The 24,876-nt window shown below is 38.9% G+C and overlaps 1 protein-coding gene across 1 annotated transcript in view; it reads left to right on the forward strand.

The window, feature by feature from the left end:
- The window catches only part of PPP3CA (protein phosphatase 3 catalytic subunit alpha), a 299,473-nt gene extending 286,813 nt beyond the window's left edge, over positions 1 to 12,660 (forward strand). The window contains exons 12-13 of the mRNA XM_082837840.1: positions 3,726 to 3,823; positions 10,092 to 12,660. Of these exons, the coding sequence (XP_082693966.1) occupies positions 3,726 to 3,823; positions 10,092 to 10,288 (295 nt within the window). The 3' untranslated portion in view covers positions 10,289 to 12,660. The remainder of the gene's footprint in view (positions 1 to 3,725; positions 3,824 to 10,091) is intronic.
- The last annotated feature ends 12,216 nt before the right edge of the window (positions 12,661 to 24,876 follow it).

Genomic DNA, 24,876 nt, shown 5'->3' on the forward strand with positions numbered 1-24,876 from the left:
TTTGAACCCAGTGATGATCAGTTACTTGATTAAGGTCGCACATATTGATAGAAAATAAAAACAAGGTATATTGTATTGCTATTCTATAATAAAAGCATTTGTACAATACAGGGTGGTCATCTCTAGGGAAAAGTAGGATTGAGCATTAAATGTGTACCATATAGTGCATTAGGCAAAGTGGATACTCTGAACTAAAATGTCAGACATGTAGACAATAAACTAATGTAAGGCCATGAGATGTGCACTAAATACATGAAGAGGTGCTCTGCTGTGGAAGAGGATGGGAAGGAGCCCTACTATTTCCTGAAAGGAATGTTCATGAAGAGGTTGCCATTGGTGGAGTGCTGTGAAGTTCAGGCTAGGTTCCATTAGCTGGAGAATTGTGGTGAAGGCATTTCTGGCAGCTGAGAAGTCCTCCTAGATCCTAAGGACCTAGGAGCAGTGTTTTACGGGGCGCTTGTTAAGGACCGGGTGCTGTATGCTTCATGGTGCACACATTTGAGAGGAGTCCACACGGCAAGCTTGCAAGGTTGACTTGACCTCAGTGAGGAAACAGAAACTGGAAGAGGATACGCAGTATGTCCAAACTCACTCAGTGAGTGATCAGTACTAAGGAGAATCGGAGCATGTGCTAACCCATGTGGAGATGTATATGTAATGACAGTCTGAAGATTGGATAGCAAGATGACTGATGGGTGTCAGCACATTTAAGAAGCTATTGAAATAATCCAAGCAAAAGATGTTGAACTAGCTGTGGGTGGAGAGATGCAAGGGAAGAGGCAAATACAAGAAATTTGTGGAATGAGACATTTTAACATGTAATGGATGGATACGGATGGTGGTACACATTTGTCAGGTATAGCTGTCCAGCACAGTCCTTACATTTTGGTAATTTGCCATATTATAAGGGAACCAGAAACCTATCTTTCAGGAGCCCTTGCACTTAAGGTGCCGCATGTTGCCTAGGATCCACCAATCAAACGAATGCACGCAGAACTTCTGCTTCAAAGTGAACATCTTGGGGAAGCAGTGAGCAGGGAAGGCAGTTCCTCTGTCAGGTGGGAATCTGAGGGACCAAGAGTTGAAGAGCATCTTTCTCAGCATATTGGGGACTAATTACACGCCATTAGCCGGAGCTTAGGCGTTGGCTGTAAATAACAGTAAAGGATTCAGAAATCTAAAATGTGGATTAACACTGCCATTCTCCATCCTATTTTTCTTTGACTCCTTCATTTAGTAAATGTTTTATGAATCTCGACTGTGTGCTAGGTGCTGTTCTGGTCTAGGAACTGTGGATGCAGCAGGAGCAAAGCAGACAGAAACCCCTTTCACATGAAGCTTTTCTAGCTAGGGTGGGGTGTAGTGGGCAGAGGAGCTCAAAAAAAAAAAAAAAAAAAGCACCAAGGAAACAAACTGTATAGCTCTTCAGGGGTGATAAGTGCTTTAGATAAAAATAAAAGAGGGAAGGGGAGATAGGGCATAAGAAAGTACATATATATATATATTTTTTTTAACATCTTTACTGGAGTATAATTGCTTTACAATGGTGTGTTACTTTCTGCTTTATAACAAAGTGAATCACCTATACATATACATATATCCCCATATCCCCTCCCTCTTGCATCTCCCTCCCATCCTCCCTATCCCATCCCTCTAGGTGGTCACAAAGCACTGAGCTGATCTCCCTGTGCTATGTGACTGCTTCCCACTAGCTATCTATTTTACATTTGGTAGTGTATATATGTCCGTGCCACTCTCTCACTTTGTCCCAGTGTCCATTGACAGATGAATGGATAAAGAAGATGTGGCACATATATACAATGGAATATTACTCAGCCATAAAAAGAAACGAAATTGCGTTATTTGTACTGAGGTACATATATTTTAAATAGCATTCTCAAGGAAGTCCTCACTTTGAAGGCAGTTTTCCAGCAGAGAGTTGGAGGCTGGGAGGGAGGGAGCCAGGCAGATACCTGGGGGAAGAGTGTGACAGAAAGGTGCAGAGCCCCAAGGTGGGGTGTGCTGGGTGCATGGTGAGGACCACGAAGGGAAGTGCGTGGTGGTAGGAAATGTAGTCCAAGAGATGGATAAGGATGGTAGACTGTGGGTTGGGAGCTAGTTTTTTAGGGCTCTGGTCAAACCTTTTAAAGATTTTGCCTTTCACCTTTAATGAGAAGAGAAACCATTGGGAGAGTTTTGCATAGAGGAGTGACAGGATCTGTATAGGTATTAAAAGGCTCAGCCAGCTGCTATACTGAGAATAGATATGGGAGGAGAGGGCAGGAGTGTGACAAGGGTGGAGCAGAGAGACCAGTGAAGGGACTGCTGGAACCATCCAGGTAAGAGATGCTGGTGGTCCGAAAAGGAGTCAAGTCACAGAAGGCCACCTGATTCCAGTCATGAGAAGTGTCCAGAAGAAGCAAATCTACAGAAAGCAGATGAGTAGTAATACAGCCTGAAAGAAATGGGAGCGCACGAGACTGCTTTGTGGAGGGATGAGAATGTGCTGAAATGTACTGTGCTGATGTTTCACGGCTGTCTGAATAGACTAAAAACCAGTGATTGAATCACACACTTTAAATGGGCAAATTGTATGGTATGTTAATTATATCTCAATAAAGCTGTTTTCAAAAGAGATGAGGTAGTAGTATTGTGAGAAGTGGTAAGACACTGGAAATAATATGAGGGTAGAGCCCTCAAGATTTGCTAATTGAGTAGATGTGGAGTAAGAGAGGATAAAAGGAGTTAAAGGTTGATTCTTTCAGTTTAACTAAGAGATGAAGTCGAAGAAAGACAGTGAAGCAGCAGGTTTGGGGATAGTTTAGGAATTCTGTGTGGGCCGTGTTAGCCATCTTCATAAAAATGTGGAGTAAGTAGTTGTACATATTATAAACATTAGATATATATGTGTATTGTAAGTATTTTTTTCTGGTTATGTGGGCTTACACTGTCTACTATATGGAAATATATGAGGTTATCCCTATTTTATGGTTATTTAATCATTTGATTAATGCTGTGCTGTGGTTAATAAATGTAATTCAAATAATGATGTACATAAAACTGATTGTAAAACAGTTGTCATAATGCGTAATAAAACAACGCTGTATTAGCAGATCCATGGGGAAAGAGACTGAAAAAGAAAAGTTGGAAATTTGACCAGTTGTTTCATCAGCGACTTGCCATTAGTTTGTGTATTTGTCGTGGGATGTCAGAATTCCTTAACAGTCCCCTGAATGTAACTCCTACTTCCCTAATCCATAGATCAGATCTTTTAAATCTGTTATACTCTCTGGTTTTCTCTCACAAGTCAAATCAGCCCCACACATTTTTGCAGCGCCTCGGCTGGAAAACTTACAACAGCCCTCTCCATGGCTCTTTTTTTTTTTTTTTAAACATATTTATGGTGTCGTGGAGGATGCCCACAAACACTTTGTATTGTGAGCCTGCTTACAAAAGTAGAATTGTTTTCCAGTTCAGTCAGAAGAGACTGAACTTCCACAGTTGCGTAACTCCCAACTTTATCTTAGCCGTCATGTCATGGGCATACCACTACTTCTATATGAATGTGTGAAAATATAGTATGTTTTAAGTAAAAAAAAGAAAAAACTCAAGAGAGCCAAGGTAGAAGTAAATGTGAGTTCTTACATACATCTTTTCCTTTAAGTCTTTTCTTTGTCGTGAAAGAAAATAAAAGTTAATGTGTCATCCCCATTGTGCCTTTGCAGAGAAGAGAGTGAGAGTGTGCTGACGCTGAAAGGCCTGACGCCCACGGGCATGCTCCCCAGTGGAGTGCTCTCTGGAGGGAAGCAAACCCTGCAAAGCGGTAAGCAGGCCCATTGGTACGACACACCGTGTGCAGGCACCTCAGTCAGCTGTGTCGTTAGAGCCCTGATTTATTCACGCATTTAAGGTCCGTCTTGGTCTTCCGATCTTCTCAGCTGGAAGAAGGGCTGAGACCCCCCTCCCTTCCCACGCCCCCATCAGTTTGACCAGTCGCGCCCCACAGAGTAGCTCCCTCATTTGCTGGAATGTGTTCTTGACCCCCGCTACCCCCACGTCCTCATTTGCACATTAACCACGATTTCAGGCCTCGCTGTAAGACAACTCATACAGCTTATCTACATGCACAGGAGGTTTGACCACTTGGAGCCAAGCAGTGGATAGAAACAACTTTTTAATTACATTTTTATTAAATATACAAGTTATCTATTGGATTGATGAAATAAACACATAGACACGTAACTATCCATGCCTAAGTCTAGGATTTAGTGGAGAATGGAGGAAGAGAATAAAAAGGATGATTTTGTTATCCACTTGAATAGAAATGAAGTCATAGGTGCCTTTTCTCTGACTTACCCATTCAAAACATAAGAGAGTGAGTACCATCATATGTTATTTTTAAGAAAGGATGAAAACATTTCCTTGAAGGTAGATTTTGTATTAAAATCTGTAGCTTTCTGGATGAGTGCCGTCCAATAGAACTTTTTGTAATGATGGAAATTTCTCTATCTATACAGAAGCCACTGGCAATGTATAGCCATTGAGCACTTGAAATATAGCTCTTACAACTGAGAAACTGAGTTTTTTATTTTATCTAATTTTCATTAATTTGATTTGAATAGCCACGTGTGGCTAGTGGCTACCATATTAGTCAGCCCAGTCAGTGCACTCTTTACTTTTGCTACTTTTGTTATCTATTTTAACTAATATTATCATTAATTAGAGTCCAATTTTAGCATACTTTATGGAAATTTTGCTTTTAGATTAGACTCTAACAAAAAAAAATGAAAACAACAGTACACTCAACATTTTCAAAGCAGATCTCAGCCTCCTGCTTATTTCCCTGTACCTTTCCCCGAATCTTTGTGTTTTCTTTTCTATCCCTGTCCCTCAGTCTAGAAGATTCTGGTATTCTTATGGTAATGTTATTTAGATACACCTCTTTTACATAGAAAGTGATGCCCAGCTTCATGGATATTGTACTGCTAAATGATCACCTCCTAGCAGCATCACTAAAATTTTCTTTATTTTCATATGAATTTATTCCAACATCGTCTTCGAGTTGCCACAAAAAGAAACAAAAATTTCTAAATGAAGGTAGGAAGATACCACAGTATTGAAGTAAGTTCCTCATTTAATTTGTAGCTAAAATTTATCTTAGTAACTTCAGAAAGAAACCCACAATTTTCCCACCAAAGTAAACATGCTCTCTAAGAACATTAGCATAAAAGGATCGTTTGTATGCACAAAATGCACAACTACCTAATTGACTAAAATCTGCATAGTTTCTGTTAAGCACAGTTTTAAGGTACAGCAGGTGTATTATCAGAAACTATGGGCCACAGTTGCTTTAGAAGAATACACTTAATAATGGACAGTACATATTTCTAATATGTTGGTCCTGGTGCGGTTCTAGATATTTTGCTTTACTTTTAAACTTAAGTTCTTAGAATTCTTTGTTTTGTTTCCAGATTTTCACCTGTATTTTAACCTGGGTTATTCAGTTTCCTGTTCTGTTGTTTTATTTTAAATCCATCTGTTTGTCATTTGGTGTTGAACTCACACACACACAAACACATACACACAGCCGACATCTTATGAGTCCTAAGAATTTGAAAAGTCAGTGTATATTTTAAATCATGTACATTAATACAGTTTCAGAATTCATTGTCTGATGCCCTTTAATCTGTCTAAAAGGGGAAACTACTTAAGTTTTGCTATTTGGCTTTTCTCCATGGTGGTAACCATTCTCCATTTTTATCATAAGGAATTTAAAATGCACTGTAAGTAAATTATAGTGTACATCTGGCAGTTGCTCTAGTTTTAAAACGTTAAATTATAAGAAATATGCAAATTAAAGTCAAGGGGTAGGATTTTAATATTAAACATTTTAGAATTACAGAGAAGTTTTGCATTTTAGCACTTCATTAGGGAAACATCTCCTAACCTTGATAACATAGAAAGATTCATACACCTTTAAAGCGAGAATATAGACCCTAAGCTTATTATAAAAATTGCTGATAAAGCAATGGGCTTTTAAAAATTTTGCCGCTGAAATATGCTGAGGTTTCCGTATTTAGACGGTCCTTTCTTTAAAATGCTGATAGAATTATTGCTGCTACTGGCATATTATCACGTGATTATAACATTTCAAGAATTTTGTTTCCAAAAATGCTATTCCAATGAGGAAAACTGATTTTAAACTGGGTTACCTGGCAAAAGAAGTCCAGGCTATCCCATCCCCAACCTCTTTCTCTTCCCTTTCTCCCTCCCTCTCAAAACACGCTCGATGTTTGTGTTTAAAGGGTCACATGTGTTACCAACTCAGACGCAACTCTAAATTTGCATCCCCCCTGCTTTTCTATTCCACTAGGAAATCGTGCCATTTAATATTAAATAGTGTGAATTATTCCACTGACATTATGACAACACTTCAAGCTCTGCCATTTTCGGGGGCATTTTAAAACTATAAATTACCAATCGTAGCAGTGGGTTTATCACACTTCATGTGAGTCAGAGTCACATTTTCGATTGACCTAGTCCCTTGTAGATTCAGTCTAAGTCCAAGAAACCTTTCCTGAGTGTTTTCTTAAAGGATTAATCATTTTCTCCTGTATTTAGTGAACAAAATCCAAATCATGTCACTCAGATACGTGTAGCCAGCTCATGAAAAAAAAAAACAAGAAAAAAACCCCCATCATTTTCGTGGTGTTTTTTCCTTTCTTTGAAGTATTTCTATTTTGTCTGTGCCAGAAACCAGCACTTACAGGAACATTAATCCTCTTAGCGCCCTTGATCGTCACTGATGTGTTCTTAGAGTTAAAAATCCTCTGCTCATTTTTCTCATTCATTTTGCACCCCCTTTCTTCTCTTCAGCTACTGTTGAGGCTATTGAGGCTGATGAAGGTAAATTGGCCAGTCCCCTTTCTGTTGTACCTGCAACAGACAAGGGCTCTGCTGGGTGTATTCATTTCTTTCTTTCTTTCTTTCTTTTTCTTTTCTTTTTCTTTCTTTTCTTTTCTTTTTTTTTTTTTCTTTCTTTTTTTTTTTTTGCTGTAGCTTGTACAGAGTGTGTGGGTGTTGGGCTAACAGTTGTGGCTCAGTATTAACCAACATGTTCTTGCTTTAAAGGGGAAAATGTCCTTTTCCGGTTTGTTTGTTTGTTATTTTTTTCCCTTAAAGCTATGTTTGACTTTGTATACAATGATCCTAGTATAATCACGGAAAACAAAAGGATTAGAGATCTTGAATGATGTGGGGTGGGGTTTATGGCAGCCGTTTTGACAAACAATGGATAGAACAATATTCTTTGAGCTGAACCATGTCCCTCCCTCAAATCACTTTCAGTCGGCACTGAATAGGAGAGAATAAAAATAGCTTTATTAAGTCTAGTCTTCAGAAATTTCTAGAAAAAATATTCATTGGAATAGTGCTTTGTTGTAGTTCAACATTAATTTTTGTCTCCAAAAAAATATTCCAACAAGAGACAGCTGTGTATGAAGTAAACAGTTCTGCTAGTCTTAGAAATTTTAACGTACTGGTATTTGTAGGACGGTTAGCACCAGCAAAATATTCTAAAGAGTTCAAAAATATCTAGTGGCTGTAGAAGTGGCCGGTAACGAGTATAGGGAATATTGAGTCATCACTCAACTGGTTAATAGCCACCGAGTGCCTTCTTGGCACCAGGCACTGTGCCGGGTGCTTCAGGAGAAACGAGACATAGTCACCACCGACTGTGTCCCAGCACTGCTTGAGGACAATAGAGTGGACCCTCTCGCAATTCCTTTTGAATCAAGTGCTTTTGAAATGTAGAGTTAGGAGAGAACTACCTATCCAAATAGTTTTTAATCTGATACATGCCACGCCCTCTGGAAATTTTAAAAAGAATAATTTGAAGTTCCCCTTTAAAACAAAATTTTTCAGTTGTATTTTGTTCTTGCAAGATAATGTTTTATTGTTCCCAAAATTGTGTTTTATGGTGCTTTGATATGATGTAAAATGTGCCACTTTAGTTTCTTTAATTTGTACGTGATTTGGATACGGTAGGGGAAATGATAGCACTGTAAGAGAAAATACAACTGCTTCCTAAATAGCAGTGAATAAACTGCTATTTATGTGGGAATTCTCTATTCCTCTTGGCAAATTCTAATCTGCAGTGTGCATTCTTGTTGATAGTTTGGCTGTTTTCTGTGGTTTCTGTGACTCTTGTGTTGTGTTAAGTATACTACCAATGTAAATTGCTAATACCCATCGTCTGACCAGCAACTACAGCAGAGCACACATTCTTCCAGACCAGGGTAGACAGAAATGATTAGAAATGGAGCCCCATTCTGGACATAGCCATTGCTCTCGCTAGATTTTGAATTTCTATGCTCTCACCCTATTGGCTTTATTTTAAAACCTTAAACAACCTAAAAGAGAGATTCCACTTTTACCATTTCAATTCGTAAAATCGCTTCATCAATTATGATGACCAGCTTTTTATATTTATTAACTACGATGGAATGATATTCACAGTAGTTTAGCAAAACAATAGAGTACTACTTTTGTCCCTCAAAATCATTGAGTTCATTTTCAGGGTGGGTGCTCATCAGACAGCTCTATTATTTTGCGATTTATGACTGAATGAGAGAAGAATTAAGACGCTTTGCTTTGGGCCTTGGTCTTTTCCCATTTCCCCATCTTCTTCCTCTCATAGTTGACTAATCACCATGACGCTAACCTTTAAAATGCAGAGGGGGAACAAACTGTTTCTCATCGTTTAATGAGTTTGGAAGCAAGTGTGTCTATCTTTTAAGAATCTCGTCCATACTAATGAAAGGCACTGTACATTTGTGTGGGAGTGGCTAGCAAAGTTTCAGCTTGAAACTGCTTTCCTTTTTTTCTCAAATAGGGTAGGAAGGATAAAGGTACAATGAAATTGTCCTTCATCAGCCGTGGAGATGCGACCCAGTTCAGCATTGGTGATTGGCCCTTCAGTGTCTGGCTTGCATTTTCACAGGGAGTAAAGCAAACTGATGTCATTGGTTCCCCATCTATGTACTTTATTTTCAGCTCACTGGTTGGTGCACCTACTGAAGAAATCATTAAGTTTCTTGCACAAATGCCTTCTCTATCTCTGGAGCACACTAGGGTTACTGAAAAAAACCGAGTATCAATGTTCCCCCTTTGTGAATTCCATGGTTTCACTGAATAAGGCCAAAACCATTCCCATCCATTTTTGCTAAAAGTTGAAAGAAGCATTTTCCCCTTGTTATTCTTGAACCAGCACTTACGTCTACATTGATCTACTAAGAAAGAGTTTTTCTTTGATTTAGGCAGTAATGGACCAGATGAACATCAGTTTGACCTGTTCGCTGCTGAAGGGCAGACAGAGTTTTTCTACTTAGTGATCTGATCTTGATTTTTATGAGTTTCTTTTACCTTGTCCCCACTCCACATATTTCCAAAGTTGAGTGGAGAAGCAGGAGTTTATAATTTCATTTTTTTTTCATGCCACTGTTGAGTTGTTTGCCAAGCAAGTCTTCCTCGGATCCTGAGAATGGCATGAAAACGCCCCAAGTTCATGCCTTTTATAGCTCCTTTTAGCTTCTGCTCTAAACTCTTCACTAGATTTTTAGGTCTAGCTGCTTCAGTGATTCTCCTGAATTTGCCATTACTAGCACAATGGAATAGTAAAATTAGGGCCATTTCCACCCTTTCTAGGTTAGGGCATTTGATACAGTAATTGTGCCAACAATGTGGCCAGTCTGTGCTGGGCCTAGAGACCTATCCCTGGTAGCAGCCTTTCTCTTTACATACCACTTTGTGGAGCTAAACGTCCATGAAGACAAGAGAAACGTTTACATCTTACTAACTTGGAAGAGGACATTTTGGTTGGCAAGAGACATTGGCTGTTACCAAACGTCTCGGTTATCTTCAGGTATGGTAAGGAGTCTGTTGTGCTGTGTTCAGGTCCCGTCACTTTGTTCTCTACTAAAGGATTCCCTCTCTCACTGCGAAATCTCTAACATCACCTGCTACAACAGCTGTGCCCTTTGTTTTCCTCTGACTAACCCAGTTTTTCTTTTTTTTAATGATTTTCTGTTTAGCTATCAAAGGATTTTCACCACAACATAAGATCACTAGCTTCGAGGAGGCCAAGGGCTTAGATCGAATTAACGAGAGGATGCCACCTCGCAGAGATGCCATGCCCTCTGACACCAACCTTAACTCCATCAACAAGACTCTCGCCTCAGAGACTAACGGCACGGACAGCAATGGCAGTAATAGCAGCAATATCCAGTGACCACTTCCTGTTCACTTTTTTTTTTTTTTTTTGGGAGCTGCAGGGCGTGATGGAATTGCTGCATATCAGCAGTTGGATGTTCTTGCCTCTGATGGTAGCTTACTTGCTCTGGGGCCAGGAGTTGGATTCAGTTTACACTATCATTAGAAAAGAGGGAGAGAGATAATAAACTATATTTTGGTGAGGGTTATGATTAAACACCTCTTTTGGGTATGCCTTTTAAAAATGCTTATAGGAAAAACAATTTAAAAAGAAAGCTAATGCTAGTATATACTGCAATGTTAGGGGAATGAACATGTTTTCCTACTGCATCGGGGACTTCTAGATAGGTTAATGAGAGGTCTTTTATTATGTTACTGGACACGAAAACTTTGTCTAATTTCTTACTCTATTGTACGTTTACAGTTGCAGCACTAAAAATGGATGACATCAAACATTTTTAACAAAATGATGTACAAACTAAATAAGGACTATTTATTGATAATGTTTTGCTACTCTTGTCAGACAATGGCTATAAAATGAATTAGGCAGTCTTAAAAAAAAAAAAAAGCAGAAAAAAAAAAAAAGAATGTTGCAAATTTGTTAAAATGCCAAAAAGGACAGTTTAATTTTGTACAGATTATGCTTACCTCAGGTTTCTTTAGTGTGCTTGAATGCCCTTGTTTCCATATAACACTTATCTTATTACTTTGGCAATGAATACCTTTTCTTTAAGTTTTAAAAAACTGGAATAATTACATCTATCTCTTTTTTTTTTTTTTTGCTGTTTATATTTAGGGGTTTTTGTTGATAAATCAAGTCTTGGTTGTGGCTTGCTGAATTAAATATTTATGAGTGGTGCATTTTTAAGTATAGTAAACAAGACACCATATTAAGTACAGTGATAAAGCATCTATATTCTGTAAAAAAAAAAATCTGCCTATGCATGTTTTTTAAGGAAAAAAATGGCTGTATCGGCCTGTATGGGACTGTAATGCGCTTAGTGGTCTGACATATACTGGAAATGTATGTATACTGGCGTACTTTATATTCTCTAAAATGCTTCATGCCTTTGAAATTTTGTAATCAAAAAAAAAGCTTTGAAAAAATCTAAAGGGGAGAGTATTCTTAAAAGTTTTTAACATAAGCTTGTCAGTGCACATATAGATGGTTAGCATGTTTAGCAAACCTTGTGAAATTTAAATAAGTTCATAGTTACATGTGAAACTCTAAATGCATGGTAACTGTTAATGTCATAACAGTTGAGTTATTTTGTTAGGTTCTGTCATGTGCCACAAAATATGTACTTTTTTCACTTTTTCCCTTTGTATATCAGTTACGGGTTACAACTGGTTCATTCTGAAAACAACAACAACAAAAGTCCATTCATATTTTTTAACAATTGTATAAGTGCCCAAGTAATTCACTACAGCCTAAAGCCTTGCCTTTGTAATTTGACTTCTGAAATGTTGGCAATCAAAGCATGCACTTGTAACAATGAAAAAGAAAAAAGCATTTTATATTACTACTCAATAAAATGTGCATGAACTTAAAGAAATCTCCTCCTTTCCCTGAGTCTGCTGAAGGGACTTACATGCACAATTACCATGCTGTCTTCTAGGTGCTGGGTCCACCCCAATGCATCACAGATTGACTTGAAGTGGCTGCTCGAAGGGCCTTGGGCTCTCAGGTGTGGCGCCTACTTCCGCTGTAAGAATCTTGGTAGATTTGTGTCTCAAATCACACAGGAGAAATATATTGAAGGAGCAAATGCCATCTTCTGGCTCCCTCAGAGGTGGGAGCCCGTTCAGAAACCAGAGCATTCCTTTTTATTGAAAAAAAAAAAAAAAATGTTATCCATTGTTTCAGTTGTACTGGATGCCCTGTCTGCTCAATCGAAAAGAACTAAGCAAGTAAATGCATTTTCATCCCAAGAGAGTTGCATCTGTATCGATACGAAATTTGTATCCCATGGCTTTAGCTAATAGCTGATCACCTGAAGATTTAAGATACACCAAATTTTAGTTTGTTTCTAACATTGTTCATTTTCAGTGCACTTTGTTTTTATGTAATAAAGTATGCTGTTCTATTAATAAGAATATGGCAAGTAGTGATCTAGTGTACCAAAACAAAGACTTTCTAGATATATTCTCTGACAAAAACGATCCCAGATTTATTTTGATGAACTCAAACATCCCCCCCACCACCATGGATATGACACCCAAGGAAAATATTTAGATGCAATATTTATCAGAATGATATGAAAGAAATGGTAATTCTGGTACCAAGGTGTTTATTTTCCTTCTTATAACTGCAGAGAAAATATCCTGACAAAAAAAAAAACAACCTTTTTTTGGACTCCTTTCTTTTACAAATTGTGCTGAGGCAACTATGGCATAGAAATAAACATTTGACATTAAAATAAGCAGTTGATGTGAGTATTGCTTGGTCTTTCTGCTAAGTAGTTGTTAGGAAAGTAATAGTGTATATGTTTGCATTATATTCAGTCTATCAGGGAAATCAATGCACAACTGAAGTTATTTCTCTAAAAGCAGTAACACTGCCCGATCATCAGTTATTAAATCTCTCTCACTCCTTCTTCCACCCCCAAGGTGACTTACATCTCATGGGCTTCAAACTCAGTGCTGACTTTTATCTAGCTTTTCAAGGATTAAGAGCTAGATTTGACTGCTGACCCTAGGTCAGCAGTTTTTCTTATCTAAAATATCTTCTACTTATATTCTTTTAAAATATTTTTTGAAGAAAAGAAAGAAAAATCTTCAGACACTAAACTTGTATGAGGAACAAAGTGGCGAGGGGAGGAATATCTTTTGTCATCGACACTGGCATTTCCTAGGACAGTGTGTCAAAGGGGAAGTGTCTTGTGGTATCGGCCCAGAGAGTGTCATGGCGATGCTGAATCCCCCAGAATGATCTTGTCCCTAAACATTTCTGTCCTTCCCACCCCACCACATCCATGTGAACTAAGAAACTCGAGGACACATCCATCTTTCTGCCTAGAAACCAGGGCCTCGACTTGAAGCCAACACCACAAGAAGGGACCACGGAGCTGACTTAACTGTCTCACACTTGCCCTTGACAACTTCATATCTCACACTCACTGGGTCCCTCTTGTCACACTCAATTGAGAAGCAGGGACCTTGCAGCTTACGCTGCCTGCCTACATTTCTTCAAACCTGGAAGCCCCTTGAGTTGGACAAATCTGAGATCCTCAGACTAAAGATATGTCCTTTTCCCGTGGTTAGATGGCCTTCCACTTCATTCACTCCACAAACACTGAGCCTCTGCTACGTTCCTCTCACTGTTGTAAGCTCTTATTTTTTCCACACACACACACATGCATGGCAATCTTGACAGCCTATCGATTTTCGTTACGATGGTAAGTGTCAGCATTCCATCAAATAGTAAGGCAGTGTCTGGCTTAACACTGAGCTGCTTTATAATGCCATTTTTACGCTGTTTCATGGATATTCCTTTTGTATATATTTTAAGGTAATACTAACCAGAAAAGTCCCTGATAAGGTCCTTTCATGATAAATTTATTTTTTTATAAATGCATACATAGTAATGGGAGGCAAGAAGTAGCCAAACAAATGCTGTACCTATTCCTGGTGATCACGTTTTCAAGAGGCAACACTGGCAAATTTGAATCATGGGAAAATGGGGAACCAGCAGGGGAGAGGGTCTGTTTTGGGAAAGATTAAAGAAACCTAAAAGGTGAACAGAAGGCGACGTAATAGCTCTAATGTTGAATTGATTATTCCAAAAGACCTTGCTTAAATCAGAACGATGCCTACTTATCATAACAGAGAAGTTGCTAGCGACTGAAGCTGTTTAACCATAGAGGAAACTGCGGGAGAGTGTGGATGCCTCCCCTTCACTGGAAGGATTAAAACCTAGGCAGAGTCGACTCAGTGCCGCAGGCGTGTTCTGAACGACACTTCATGGAAGGAGCTATACTAGACATAGTAGAAGGAGCTCTCTTCAAAGGTAACATTGAAGTTACCCTTCAATAGGAAGAGTCTGAATATCGGTTTAATTATTCAGCCTCTTGGGAGCACAGAACTTTGATTTGCAAACTGTTCCCTAGAACCCCGTGTTTTACAGGAATATTGTCATGGGGCTTTTTATCTATTTTGTACATTGTGTTCTATATCAGCTGTTAGTTGAGAAGAGTCTCCACTAGATGAGCAAAGCTGGAAACTGACTATCCGCTCAGAACCAAGTTGACTTAAACTCCAGTCTTAAGGGGTTCTTATCAAGGTATATTTTGAAATCATTTTACATTAAGTTCTGGGGACACGCAGGTTTCTTCCCAAGAGCTCCACACTGTCTACAGCAGGGGTCCCTAACCTGCCGGACCACGGACGGGTACCGGTCTATGGCCTGTTAGGAACCAGGCTGCACGGCAGGAGGTGAGCAGCTGGTGAGCCAGCGAGGCTTCATCTGTATTTACGGCTGTAAATACAGCCATTGCTCGCATTACCGCCTGAGCTCCACCTCCTGTCAGCCTTATGATAAGTTGTATAATTATTTCATTATATATTACAATGGAATAGTAATAGAAAGAAAGTGCACAATAAATGTAATGTGCTTGAATCATCCCAAAGCCATCCCCCCACCCCAGTCCATGGAAAAACTGTCTTCCACGACTCCGGTCCCTGAAGCCAAAAAGGTTGGGGACCGCTGGTCTATAGGACCAAGTCCGACGACTTCAAAGTGGCACGTGAGACCATTCACAATCTGACTCTTGCCGATTCACCCCCACTTTCCCCAACCTGACCTTGAGCTTCAACCATGCCAGGCATTTAACAATGCTCAGAAGACACCAGGTTTCCTTAAGCCTCTGGGTCTTTATTCCTGCATCTTCCATGTGGAATGACCTCTCCTTGGCAGATGTCAAATTTGCCTTAAATACTCGGACCAGGCATTCCCTCCTCTCTAAGTGCATAGTGTCCTGTACTGCCTCTACTTTAGCATTTAATACACTGTATCATTGTTTATCGTCTTTGTCTGGTACTTCAGTAGGAATTGTTGCTTATCTTTGTTTTCTCAGTGTGTACAGTACCTGGCATAACATTCCTTGGAAGAAGGGCAGGGAAGGAAAGAGAACAAAAATGTTTTTCAGCGTGCTCTCCTGATAAGGGTTACCCCAGAGTCCAAGTGGCAAACCCTTATTGAAGGACAGCAGAAACACTTACCCCAGTTCAGTTTTCTCACTCTTTCCCATACGTCTCTCCTGCGGCCTGAAGGTCTGGAATGAAACCTACATTTTAGTAAAGCGTCCACCAAAATTCTTATGATCAGACAAGTTTGAGAAACCATGTCTTAGTTTATTTCTATAACAAATTTAAAGCTCAGTCCTATATTTCCAATCCAACAGGTTGTCTGGCATGACAACTATTTTACCACTCACTGTTGCTGCTACACAGAATTATGCATAATGAATTGGTTTTTTTTTTTTTTTTGCTTATAATTGCTTAATGAATATGAATTTAGATGAAAATATGGGAACTACTTAAGTATTTATGTAAACCTCAACAACGACTACCAGACAGGTTATGGGGAGGAGGTGGTGGTGGCCTTTTTGAGTTTATAAGAATTCACCAGAAAAAGGAGACTAGGGTGGTAAATCTGTACTCTCCTCTGTGAAGAATCAATGAAAAAGCCTTCTGTGCCTCAAAGAGAAGGAAATGCTTTCATACTGAAATAATTGCTTCCTCCACATTACCCCTCCCACTATAACCACCTCGCCCACGATCACCACCAGCTTGCTATGACTTGTTCAAAAAATACTTTTTGGATGTATAGTCAATGCAGTTTAATCTTCAAGAATCTCATAACGTACCTGAAGTTTTACGATGAGAGAGAGATTCCTTTGGCTTCAACAACACTTTCTCCAAAAGTCCTCTATTAAAAGACACACAGTAGAGAAGGAAACCACAAACCACTGTCAGTTGCTAAATCTTAGACAGAATTAACTTATCCCAGTTCTGACAGGGCTGACCAAAGGCTAATACAGATAGGTGTTTTTATAGACAGGGGAAGGCCAGGACTGGAGCCTGGGATGGCACTTGGGACAAGCAGGCAGGAGCTCTGGCTCTCAGAGGAAAGGACTCCTATATGATCAACTAGCCCATCTATTGTGTAGCTCTTTGTGCTAGACATGGGTCAGCAGAGAGGAGCACGCTGTGAAATTCAAGACAATCTCTCCTTTCACAAGATGCTGTAGCCATGAAAATAAATCAGTATTTTGTGCCACACATGCTCACTTCTGTGCACTGTACTCTATATGAGTGCCAGTGTGGAGTTAGACCTGAGTTGGAATTTTTATAGCTCTGCTACTTACCGGTTATCTGCGTGACCTTGAGAAGCTTCTCATTTTTAAACCTCATTTTTCCTTTGGTAAAATGAAGGCAATAAGAGTAATTAATTCATAAACTTTTCCTGGGGATTAAAAAGCATAATGCAAATAAAGTACTTGTCACGGTGCCTGGCACAAAATAAGCACTCAATAAACTTGTGTTTTGGGGCTTGATGTTCAGTCGCGTACTGAGTCGCATGGGTCCTTACAATAAACATTCTGTAGATGAAGATCCTGTGTGTGCGTGTGTGTGTGAGTGTGATGGGAGTTGGGGAGGTATGTGTAGTCAGAAAGTCCTCCTAGAAGAAATGGCATTTGGTTGACACCTTACTACGAGGCAGGGTTGGCAGGGGAGAGATGTTGGGGAGGGGATTGAAAGGCACTCAGCCTGGTAGAAAAAGTAAGAGCAAAGGAGACGCTCCACCAGAAAAACAGTGATATGTCACCCACTATGGTTAAAGCATAAGAGTGGTGGCTCCCAAAAGGAGAATGACAGGTGAAAGGGGACCCAAATCAGTTATTTGTGTCAGGAGATCTTTCAGCTGCAAGAAACCAAATACCTGATTAACTGTGCTCGAACCATAAGGGCGTTTACAGTTACTGACATGGACGAGGCTGTATGGTCCCAGGATTAATTAGTTCGGTAGGTCAACATCATCGTCAAGGACCTAGGCTCTGTCCGTGCTGCTTCTCACACACTTCTACTGTTGGTTTCTCTCTTCATGGTTGCAAAAGACTATCACAGCTCCTGGGGTCACTTCCTTACACCACTAAAATAAAACATAAATAAAGCAAAGCTTCAATTACTTCTTAATTTATTTCTTACTGTGGTCATGTAAACACTACTTTGGCAGGGTCACAGTAAATCTAGAAAAAGCAAAACAAAAGCAGAATATGTAGGAGGGTTTTTTGGGCTACGGTGGATCTTTCCATGGAGAAGTCTGATAAGGATTGGACAAAGTTCGACACAATAGTTTAAGACTGGTGGAAATGGGAAGGGAAGGGTTACTAACTGAATTTTGAAGAGTTAGCAATAAATATTTGTGTTAAAATAATATACTTTTTGTCTCAAGTTACTTTTTTCAATGGTTGTATTTTTTTTTAATTTATTTTACTGAAGTATAGATGATTTACAATGTTGTGTTAATTTCTGCTGTACAGCAAAGTGATTCAGTTATACATGTATATACATTCTTTTTCATATTCTTTTCCATTATGGTTTATCACAGGACATGGCATATAGTTTCCTGTGCTATACAGTAGGACCTTGTTGTTTACCCATTCTATATATAATAGTTTGCATCCAAGATTACAAACTTACAAGCTTTTGAACAGAATAGTCCAGAAATAGACACACACAAATGGTCAATTGAGAAATGTGCAGAGACAGTTCAACGGAGAAAGGATAACTTTTTCAGCAAGTGATACTGGAAAGACTGGAGATTTGTTGACCAAAAACAAACAAACACACACACAAAAAAAACCCAGTGAATTCAACCTCACACCTTACACAAAATTTAACTCAAAATGGATCATAGGCTCGAATTTTAAAGCACACGGTATAAAATCTTTAGATGAAAGCATAGGAGAATATTTCTTGGGTTAGGCAAAGATTTCACATGTATGACATCAAAAGCATAAGTTAAATAAGAAAAAAATTGATAAACTGAACTTCATCATACTTAAAATGTTTTTGCTTTGTAAATGGCATCTTTAAGAAAATGGTCTGGGAGAAAATGTGTTCAAAATCACATCTCTATCGAGTGCCAAATATAGACTATAAACAAATTTCTCCAAGTAAAGCAACGAACAAACAAACCAATTAAAAACTGAGCAAAAGATTTGAACTAACACACCAGACAAGGTATACTGGTGGCAAATAAACACATGAAAAAATGCTCACTACTGTTAGTCGCCAGGGAAATATAAAATTGCAATGAGAAAGCACCGTCTATGCAAATGGCAAAACAGACACACAGAGCAAAGTTTTTTAAATGACGATATCAAGTGCTGGTGAGGATGCAGAGCAATTGGAACGCTCATACATTTCTGGTAAAAGCCAGAATGATACAGCCACTCTGGAAAACAGTGTTTCATAAAGTCAAACAGTTTCAGATAAAGTTACCATATGACCCGACAATCCCATTCCTAGGTGTTTACCTTAGAGAAATTAACATTTATGTTCACACAAAAATCTGTACACAAATGTTATGTTCATGCATAACTACCCCAAACAGAAACAACATAAATGTCCTTCAACAGATAATGGATAAACAAACTGTGATACATCCAATGCAATGGACTACTACTTAACAATAAAAGGAAACTATTTGTTATGGGTTGAATTGTGTCCCCCCAAAAAGATATATTGAAGTTCCACCCTCAATATCTAAGAATGTGGCCCTATTTGGAAATAGAATTGTTGCAGATGTAATTAATTAAGATGCGGTAAAACTGAAGTAGGATGGACCTCTAATCCCATATGATTGGTGCCCATATAAGGGGACAGCCATGTAAAGACAGAGAAACACAAAGAGAATGAACGCTACATGACGACCAAGGCAGAGATTGCAGTAACAAAGATGCAAGCCAAGGAACACTAAAGATTGTCAGCAAACTACCAGAAACAAGGGAGAAACAGGGAATGATTCCCCTAGAAGTTTCAGAGGGAACCTAGCCCTGCTGGAACCTTGATTTCAGACTTCTAGCCTGGAGAACTGGAAGACCATAGATTTCTATTGTTTTAAGCCACACAGTTTGTGGTACTTCGTTACTGCAGCCCTAGGAAACGAATACACTACTGATACACACAACATAATGAATTAAAATGCATTTTGCTAAATGGAGGAAGCATCAAGAATTGTGAAGGGTCTCAGGTCTTACTTGGCTTGCAAGCTAACCATTTATCCTGCCACAGTTTCATAGATGGGGACAGAAAACAGGAAACTCCTGGGTCAGAGACAAAGGACTTTATTTCTCACAGCACAGCAGCCAGCATGAACTTCATGCTGGAATCAGTTCCCCTAGCCCCTAACCCATGGGCAAAATGCAAGGCAAATGCAGGCTTAAAAAAAAAAACACCCAGCTGATGTTTGTCACAGCTGAGGAATGCCACCTTAGAAAACCCCAATCTTATAAAAGGGGGCTCCAAGCAATCCTGCCCAACTTTTGCTTACAGGGAGACCTAATCCTTAAAATCATGGTTAGGGAATAAATCTTCCCTCTGCCTCTATCTTACCAAACAGTCTTGAAATTACCATAACGAAGAGCCTCAGAAAGCTAGTCTACAACAAAAGCTGTCACAAGACCTGTAGAAAAGCAAGGGAGAACTGACCCTCAACAGAAGTCAGTCTCAGTAGATTCCATGCCGTATGATCCCATTTACATAACATTCTGGAAAAGGCAAAACTGTTGCGACAGGTTACAGATAGATCAATGGTTCTCAGGGGTCAGGGTGAGGGCTAAGGTCTGGTCAGGATAAAGGAATTTTTTTGTGTATCGGAACTGCCGTTTGACCTGATTGTGATGGTGCTTATGTGAATCTATACATGTATTACAACTCAAAACTGTACATCAAAACGGAAGCTAATTTTACTGTATGGAAATTAAGATTTTTAAAAATTAACAAAACCTTATTCATCTTTTTATTGAGATATAATTGCCAGGTAACATTGTATTAGTTTTAGGTGTACAGCAAAATAATTTGATATGTGCATATATCGCAAAATGCTTACCACAATAAGTTTAATTAATATCCATTATCACAGAGTTACAATTTTTCTTTTTTACAAATAAGGTTTTAAGATGCATAATTTCTGAAAATCTAATGTGTAATATGGTGACTATAGTTGATAACACTGTGTTGTACAATTGAACTTCGCTATGAGTGTAGAACTTAGATGTTCTCACATGCACACACAAAGGTAACCGTGTGAGGGGATGGATGTGCTAATTAACTAGATGGGGGAATCCTTTCACAATGTATGTGTATATCAGTTCATCATATGTGTATTCAATGTATGTGTATATAACTTTAGATATATTATAATTTTATTATCAATTATACCTCAGTAAAGCTTAAAAAAGAAACAGTGGTACAAACACATTGTTTAAAACTAGTGAGGTATATACCAGAATAAACAGCTAAGAGTTGAAGAGAATTATCTCTAAGGAGAGGGTATTGAGGGCTGGAAGATACACAGTGTGGCAGTGCTGCTTATGTTGAAAGCCTTTTAGCAGTGCTTGCATGTTTAAAGCCCTACACATGTTTTAATTGGATATTTTAAAAGAAAAATCAAAAGGCAACAATAACAAAAAATTCTTTTATCTTCCCCAAACCACTGTTAATGTCATAATTAGTGATATTTTTCTAGAAAGCTCAAAATTGTATCGATGCAAATATTCTTAGAAAAAAAAAGAACTGTGATGGATACATTTAGCCACCTGTAAATAGGTATAATTTCCTTATACAAGGAAAAAGTGAGGCTTAAATCAATTAAGGTCCTTATTTGTGTTATATTTTATGTTTCTCTTTTTAAAAAATTGATGAAAATCAAACACTAATCAATAGAAAATGCTTGTTATAAAAAAAGGGCATTGGGTCTGAAAGAGTTACAAATCACTGTTCTAACCATTCCTTCTATTGCAAGTCCACTAATAGTTTCTGAAATGTTGCTTCTATTTAAGGGATCAGTGGTCAGAGGCAGCCTGGTATGAACGGTTTACACAAGCCTAGGAAAGTTCATGTACACAAATCCACAGGAAACACACACAATAAAGTCTTTGAGAATTAGAAGATAAACATTAGCTTTTAAATGTCTGGTTCTGATATTTGCTCAATTTAAGAGGAGTGAGTCTTCAGGGGAAATGGTTCTCCAATTGTGCCAACTTTCAATTACTCTCAAGCAACAAATTACATGATCTATTTCTTTAAAAGATAAAGTTTCGACTTGACCTCCTTGGCTGAATCAGGAGACCAGACCTTCTTGCCAATATGTAGGCATTTTTCATTTTAGAAATGAAATGGAATACTATATTACACCTGACCTCTTTTCCCATCACAAACCAGGCCATCTGTGCTGAAACACTTTTTTTTTCCCCTCAGTTTTAATTTCTTTCTCAATATTCTTTTTTGCCCTGTCTTAAGGCAAAACTGATGCTTTGGGGAAACTTGCTTAGAAGGTGGTTAATTAATTTCATACCTAATGTTTTTGACCTCCTATTACCAACACTTTTTGCAAGGAATAGATATTGTGTGCAAATTAAGCCACTTAGGTCAATAGATACAGTAGCTAAAAAAAATGATGGAATGTTGCTGTGTTTATTATTAGCACATAAGTCTAACTTCTCACCTATGACTTGTTTTACAACCACAGTGAATAAAGCAATTTCCTCAAGCTTGCTGTTTCTCAAAAGAAGGAATAGAAAAAAAAAATTATTCTACTGCATTTAGGGAGTCACCTGAAAACACCAAGTTGATTGTTCTTGCTCCTAGATGCTTCTCCCCAAATCAAACTTTTTTTTTTTTTTTGCGGTACGCGGGCCTCTCACTGTTGTGGCCTCTCCCGTTGCGGAGCACAGGCTCCGGACGCGCAGGCTCAGCGGCCATGGCTCAGGGGCCCAGCCGCTCCGCGGCACGTGGGATCCTCCCGGACCGGGGCACGAACCCGTGTCCCCTGCATCGGCAGGCGGACTCTCAACCACTGCGCCACCAGGGAAGCCCCCAAACCAAACGTTTTTATGGTCTTTTAGGTTCTCTGTTGAGGTCAGCTTCCTTGAGCTGCTCTCAGTTCATCCTTCCCACAGCTCTGCCCCATCCAGTTCTTACAGATCATTCACACTCCGGACTCAGACTTTCTATATGTCACCTGTTTACAGCATTAAGTTGACACTATATTGTGTTCTTTTGTCATTCCTGTTTTTTTTGTTCTTAATATTTATATATGTTCTTAACCACACTTTTGTTATTAAACATAGCACATTTTTGGCTACCACAATTTTGAGTACAATTACGAACATAAGTAACTTAGAAGGCAGAATTGTTCACAGGTCCAAGTATGAGCAGACCCCATTCTAATGAGAAAAGCTTGGTACGTCAGGTGTCTGGGGGCACTCTGAGCAACATGAAGGTGGGACTCCGGGTCTAAGACTTTGCCTCCTAATCTCAGTGCTCTGACGGAGAGACTGGAGCAAGCACATTTGAGCAGTGAAGTAGAATACGTCCTTGGAAATGGAAATCGAAAGAGTGGTGAATTCTTAGCAAATTTCTAGCAAAATCTACAGGCAGAAGCCACAGTTCCTTCTCTTAGATAAATGTTGTTTGATCTGACCCTTGGAGGAACAAGTCATTGCAGTTTCCAAACACACTTTGGAGCATTTATCGTGACTTCTTCAACATTTATCCATGGCGTCACAGTTCCGTCCTAGTCAGACAAAGTTCCAGCCATCCCTATCCCAGTACTGCACTGTACTCTATCCTACACCATAGCATAGGGTTAGTGTTAGGGTTACCTCACCCCGACCCCTATCCTACACCATAGGTCTTCCTCTGGCCTTCTCGTGGTTTCTCAATGTCATTCCCCCAAAGTGCCTTTTTCCAATTTTCATCGTGTATTTTAAAAAGTGATTTTTAAAATTTAGCCACTCTCTAAGAGTTTTCAAATCGACCCCTTGTGCTACCAAATCAAATTTTACTTCTATCAAGCTGATGTCATACAAAATTGAGGTGGCTGCCACAGTTCAATGTGCACGTCAACTTCCAAGCTATTTAAAGAATACCCAGCTGTTCCTCAAGTGAGGCATTCAATCCATACTGGTTGAATGAATGAAAGAATGAATGAATAGCAAGTAACCACTACTACCATATGGGAGATATGGGACGCAGTGAAAACAATTTATAATTTATTTTTTAGAAATCTGAGTTTGGATATAGCCTGGCATGAGTTATGGGACCCACCTAAAGAATAAAATGAGAGAGAAGTACTGGATGAGATGAACCACAGGCTGGCAAGAAACATGGGATGAATATGAACTATGGAATCTGATCAAAAAGAAGGCATAAAAATAGATAATAAACTCAAGACACAGGGAGTTTACCTGAAGATCAGAATTGTAACCTGTAGTCTGTGAGCAGCTAAAGAATCCAGATCGCCAGGAGTTTCTATTGTGAACGAAACGTACAACGCGGAAGGCAACTGTCAGATCATGTGAGCCATCGAAAGGCAGCAGCAGCAGGGTGAGAGACACAGCGCTGTGTGCTCTAAGAGATGTCCTTAACTTGGAGGCCAGGGCTCCCCTAACCTCACATCCTCCAACCCACACACGCACACACACACGAACACGTGCACACATGCACACACACAGAGGCACACGATCCCCTGATAGGGTTGGAGAAAGAAGCTGGACTAAAATGACTTGTTGAGATTTGGTCCAGTTACGAAAGTCCCAATCATTTTACAGAGAAAGTTACACAGCCGTTTTCCCTTTGGAGTTCAGTGAAGAATAAGCAGACCTGGATCTCTAGCCTGCTGATACTTGAGAAAGGAGAACAATCTGTAGGATTTCTGACTCTCAGGCCAAACCTGAAGCAATAGTTAAGGGTACAAAAGACATTTCAAATGAAATGGAATAAGAAATGATGGAGGAAATAATTCCTTCATCAGAGTTTAGGGAAAAACTAGGTTAGACATGGAAGATGAAGAAGTAGTCTAGGCATTAACTAGTTCATAGTAATTAGGTTTGAAAATTGCCTAATGAACCAGCCAAATAATTGGTTTAGCAAAATTAGCTTTTCTTGACCAAAGTGGAAACATACTGCTTTATATTCTTATGGAGTGAAAAGGAGACAGAACAAACTACATCTCTATAGATATATTCATAAATATACATGAGATATCTACGTAAACATACTAACTCTATGTGCTAAATATTCAAGCACTAGGGAAAGTAAGGAAGCAACTGAGGGTTTATTAAGATGTCTTTATAAATAGAGTCACCTACCCTTAAAAATACTATTTTGTCCAGTTTAAAGAACAATCTCCTCAGCTCAGAAAATTTATCTGTTTTATGCTCGTATTCAGCAGCGATTGGCAGAAGCTGGATTCTTGAGTGGTATTTATGCAATTCTAAGACGGGTTCATGTGATTTTTCTTTTTAATTATGAATAAGGAATGAATTTTCTTTTGCCTCATTTTAACTAATTTATTTTTTTAGCCAAGGATTTCTT

The sequence above is a fragment of the Leucopleurus acutus genome (genome assembly GCF_964270905.1).
Source record: "Leucopleurus acutus genome assembly, chromosome: 4".
Classification (NCBI taxonomy): Eukaryota; Metazoa; Chordata; class Mammalia; order Artiodactyla; family Delphinidae; genus Leucopleurus; species Leucopleurus acutus.